The sequence below is a fragment of the Dromiciops gliroides genome, chromosome 1 (assembly GCF_019393635.1).
Source record: "Dromiciops gliroides isolate mDroGli1 chromosome 1, mDroGli1.pri, whole genome shotgun sequence".
Taxonomy (NCBI): Eukaryota; Metazoa; Chordata; class Mammalia; order Microbiotheria; family Microbiotheriidae; genus Dromiciops; species Dromiciops gliroides.
In genome coordinates, this window is record NC_057861.1 from 158,659,545 (window position 1) to 158,664,751 (window position 5,207).

At 39.8% G+C, this 5,207-nt stretch overlaps 1 protein-coding gene across 1 annotated transcript; it reads right to left on the bottom strand.

Annotated features, from left to right (window-relative positions):
- Positions 1 to 1,212: 1,212 nt before the first annotated feature.
- Positions 1,213 to 1,671, bottom strand: LOC122735531 (60S ribosomal protein L32-like). The gene has a single exon (XM_043977147.1). The coding sequence runs from the start codon at positions 1,669 to 1,671 to the stop codon at positions 1,264 to 1,266; it is 408 nt and encodes a 135-aa protein (XP_043833082.1). The 3' UTR covers positions 1,213 to 1,263.
- Positions 1,672 to 5,207: the final 3,536 nt, after the last annotated feature.

Below are 5,207 nucleotides of genomic sequence, written 5' to 3' on the forward strand. Positions count from 1 at the left end.
AACTGTCCTGGTAAAAAGCCTTTCCTAATGTAATAGTGGACAGAGTAATGAAGACTTAGTCCTAGGAACACAGAAAAGTAGGTTGAGCCTGTTTCTGGAAAGTGTTTGAGCATGATCTCTATTACGTAAGAAATCACAGGGGCTGCTAGGTGGCTCAGTGGGGAGCAGCTAGGTGGTGCAGTGGATAAAGCAATGGCCCTGGATTCAGGAGGACCTGAGTTCAAATCCGGCCTCAGACACTTGACATTAGCTGTGTGACCTTGGGTAAGTCACTTAACCTTCATTTCCCCACAAAAAAAATCACAGAAGTATGAAGAAAAAACTAGTGCAACTAAGGAAAGCATTAGGTAAAAGGAAAATGGAAAGCTAGGAAATAATATTTACAGCAAGTGTCTCTGAAAAAGACCTCATTTCTAAAATATATAGAGAACTGAATCAAATTTATAAAAATACAAGTCATTCTCCAATTGATAAATAATCAAAGGATATGAAAAGGAAGCTTTCAGATGAAGAAATCAAAGCTATCTTTAGTCATATAAAATATGTTCTAAATCACTATTAATTAGAGAAATACAATTTAAAATAACTCTAAGTATCACCTCACACATATCAGATTGGTTAATATGACAGAAACGGAAAATGATACATCTTGGAGAGGATGTGGGAAAATTGGGACCCTAATACATTGTTTATGGTATTGTTAGCTGATTCAACCATTCTGGAGGATAATTCAGAACTATACCCAAAAGGCATACCATTTGATCCAGCAATAGCACTACTAGGTTTGTATCCCAAAGAACTTTTTTAAAAGAGGGAAAAGGACCTATCTGTATAAAAATATTTACAGCAGCTCTTTTTGTGGTGTCAAAGAATTGGAAATTGGGCAAATGTCCATCAATTGGGGAATGACTGAATGAGTTGTGGTATATGAATGTAATTGAATACTATTGTGCTATAAAAATGATGATCAGGTAGATTTCAGAAAAACCTGGAGATACTTATACAAACTGATGCTGAGTGAAATGAGTAGAACCAGGAGAACATTGCTCATAGTAACAGCAATATTGTATGATGATCAGCTGTGAATGACTTAACTATTCTCAGCAATACAATGATCCAAGACAGTTCCAAAGGACTAATGATGAATCCTACTATCTACCTTCAGAGAAAGAACTGCTATTTGAATACAAGATGAAACATACTATTTTTCACTTTTTTTTGTCATTGGTGGTTTATTTAACACAAATAAAAATGTGCAAATTTTTACTCATTTTCTTCACTCCTCAGTCTAGCGTTTGGATTGGTAATCTTGATGGCTAGCTGAGCTGCTCTCTCAACTATGACTTTCTGATTCTTCAAGGAAACATTGTGAGCAATTTCAGCACAGTAAGATTTGTTGCACATCAGCAGCACTTCTAGCTCTTTGACGTTGTGCACCAGAAACTTCGTGAATCCACTAGGTAACATGTGTTTTGTCTTCTTATTGTTTCCATAACCAATATTGGGCATCAAGATCTGGCCCTTGAATCGTCTTTGCACTCTGTTGTCAGTGCCTCTTGGTTTACGCCAGTTTCTCTTGATCTTGACATATCGGTCTGACTGGTGATGAATGAACTTCTTGGTCCTCTTCTTGATGATTTTGGGCTTCACGAGCGGTCCGAGGGCAGGCATGGTGCCGGCGAAGAGAGAGCTGCCCCTCCTTGGGAAGCGCCGAGGAAAAGAGAGAGAGAAGGAAAAGCCACTTTATTTTTTGATGGGGCTTTTTTTGGTCTATCTTCTTTTACAACATGAGTAATATGGAAATATGTTTTACATGATTGCACATGCATAACCTATATCAAATTGCTTACCATCTCTTGAAGGGTAGTAAAGGGAGAGAGAGAATTTAGAATTCAAAATTTAAGAAAAAGAATGTTAAAAATTGTCCTAAACATAATTGGGAAAAATAAAATATTGCTTTAAAATGTTATATAGTGATAGTATGTTACTTGTATGTGTGTGTGAATGTAGGGGTAGGTGTGTGTCTTTTGACAGTGGAAAGAAAGCCAGAAGTGAGGAGTGGGGTGGAGTAAGTCCTAGAGCTGCTATTTTTAAAAGATAAATCTGAACAACATTTCACATTATTAGTCTAGATCAAATCCAGAGCCTGTCCAGTGTGGAGTTTTACTTACCTAGCTATTAAGAGTGGAGTACTTGGGGCAGCTAGATGGCACAGTGGATAGAGCACTGGCCCTGGAGTCAGGAGTACCTGAGTTCAAATCCGGCCTCAGACACTTAACACTTACTAGCTGTGTGACCCTAGGCAAGTCACTTAACCCCAATTGCCTCACTAAAAAAAAAAAAAAAAGAGTGGAATACTTGTGTGGATTTAAGTGAGACAGGGCTGTGCAGTCATCAGCCTCACTTTCTCCTCCAGAATCATCCGAGTCCAGTGGTAAGACATAGGTCAGGGTGACTGGAGATAACCCCAAGTGCAATGACTTTTTTAAGCTAAAGTCTTTCCCAGGTCTGCATGGAGAATGGAGAGAGCTAGTCTTCTTTAGGATTAATTGGCAAGGCATATGATAAGATAAGATAGTCCTCCATCCTACTGGAAGGATGGTAGTGGGTGAGTCTCTACTCATCCAAAGGACATAAGCAGTCATGTCATTTGGAGGCTCTGAAAAAAGGCTCTGAGTCCCTGGCCATATGGCCATATTTAGCTGGAATTCAGAGTACAGCAGAAGGGTGGAAAAGGCAAGAAATTTGGGGGAAAGGGCTTCCTTGATCTGGCAAATAATCACAGCTTGAAAAAAGAGCATCAGACTTATTTAGCTACATTTCAGGATCAATTGAACTTGGCTAAAAAAGTAAATCTCTTGAGGATGAGGGATGGAGGTGGATGGGTCAGAGTGATTGAGAGGGTTATGGTATTATCATTATCAGCTTGGTGAGTCTTTCACTTTTTTTTTTTTTTTTTTGGTGAGGCAATTGGGGTAAAGTGACTTGCCCAGGGTCACACAGCTAGTAAGTGTTAAGTGTCTGAGGCCGGATTTGAACTCAGGTACTCCTGAATCCAGGGCTAGTGCTCTATCTACTGCGCCACCTAGCTGCCCCAGAGTCTTTCACATTTTTAAGAGTCTCTGAAACAGAAAAGACTTAGGTTCAAACACTACTTCCAACACATACTGGTTTTGTGACCTTGAACAAGTAACATACTTAACCTATCAATGTCCTAGGTAGGTCTGTGAGATTATAAACAGCTGAGAAGTTTCCATCTTGCATTAGGAGAAGGAAATTTCCTTCACCTAGGAGTTCCTTCTACAAATGAAATTGGTCCAGGAGCATTCTGATAGATATAGATGGATAGATGGATAGATGGATGGATGGATGAATGGATGGATGGATGGATGGATGGATGGATGGATGGATGGATGGATGGATGGATGGATGGATAGATGGATATGAACCAATTTCTATCAAGCCTGGAACACTGTCCCCAAGGGACAACCCTGTTACACTGTATAAAGTGTATGTGGAAAGAAAAATAATTACTGATTGAATGAGAAAGTATCTATATGCCAGGCGAACACTTTAGAGAAGGAAATGGATAGCAGTGGTCAAAAGAAGCAGGTATGAATTTTTGTATGGTTGATGAGAGATCTCCTCAGACTTGTGGGAAAGCTGGGCTCACTTTGATTTCCAGCTCCTGAAACCCTTAGAGACTGCTAAGAGCAGACTCCCTCAATGGTGTGATCAATTGTCCTATCTTTATTTGGGAGAAACTGATCTCATCTTGTTACCACTTGAAGAACCCATTTTTACCCTTACATATTTATTCATATATCCTAATCTATATAACTTTTCCAATTTCTGTTTCTGGCTTACTAGGTTCATGAGCTATTTATCAACTCAAGTTAAATAAATAAATAGATAAATAGCATTTTTAAAGCGCTTATTATGTGACAAACACTGTGCTAAGAGCCAGTACAAATACAAAGAGGAAAGTCAGGCCTTGCCCTCAAGGAACTTACACTCTAATGGGGGAAGGCACATAAAGGGAAAGTTAAAAGCGTGTGTGTGTGTGTGTGTGTGTGTGTGTGTGTGTGTGTGTGTGTGTGAAATATCAACACAGAGGCAGAGTGGAGAAAGAAATCTGGAGAGTCAGCCCTTTTGTTAAGATGGAAGTTCTGGGAAGAACTGACTAATCAGAGGAAGGAGTCACAGAGGCAGAAGGATCTTCCAGGGTGAGAAGGCCGCTGGACAATTCTGGAGAAAAAAGTTTGGAGAGTTAGGAGTAGAGATCAGAGAAAGATGAAGGGGTGAGAATATCTGTGATGTTCTCTGTGTATTCAGCATTTGGTGAGAGGGGATTAATCTGATGCTAGTGAGCTAAGTGTTATCCTCTCCTTGAGAAAGATCAAAGAAAGTGCCTTTTAATGTGAATCTATTGTACTCTTAGACTGCAGATATTTGAGATGAAGCATATAGCTGTAATTCTAATCTGATACCCCTCCTGAATATAGGAGAGTGAATCAAATGTATAACTATGCAAGTTTGCTAAGCCCATCCTGACGGCCCTCCCAGAAAGCCAGACTGTTAGAGATTGGTGAAACAGGTTAAGAAATGCTAGCTTTCTGGTCCATGTGGAATATAAAAGTATTTCCCCTGAATTTTCTGTAACAGTGTCATTGACAAATATGTCCTGTGGCCTCTATATCTATGAGGTGCTAAGTCAGCAGTCTCTGTATAGATAAAGTCCACCAATAGCAAGGCAGAACTTGGAGCAGTTCTTTTGGATCTCTTTAGATTTGTGTTTACCGGTCCAATTTCCCCATATGCACTCATAGCACCTTTTCTTTTACCCTCAATGGTATCTTTTTTTTCAATATTCACCAATTTATTTCATCACACATCTGCTCATCTCATTGTTAACCTGTTCATACATGTCACCAATTGTTCATTTTATCCTGTGTTTAGTACTGGCTTTTGATTCACTCAACCTTTTCCTTTTCCTCTGGCCTGCCCATAATAGGCCCTTTCCTGACTCTGACATCCTTTCCAACTCCTAAAATGCCATCCATCTTTTCGGAGAGTCATCTCTTCTCCTTTGGCCACTGGGGGCCATCCCGGGTTCAGGATAGGGAAGGAGGTGGATCGGCTGGTTTAGACCAAGCCAACACCCTTTTCCTTTGGATCAGATATACATCCAGACTATGACACTGACT

Coding starts and splice junctions, on each gene's coding strand:
- LOC122735531 (XM_043977147.1), bottom strand. CDS start 1,671: ATGCCTGCCCTCGGACCGCTCGTGAAGCCCAAAATCATCAAGAAGAGG.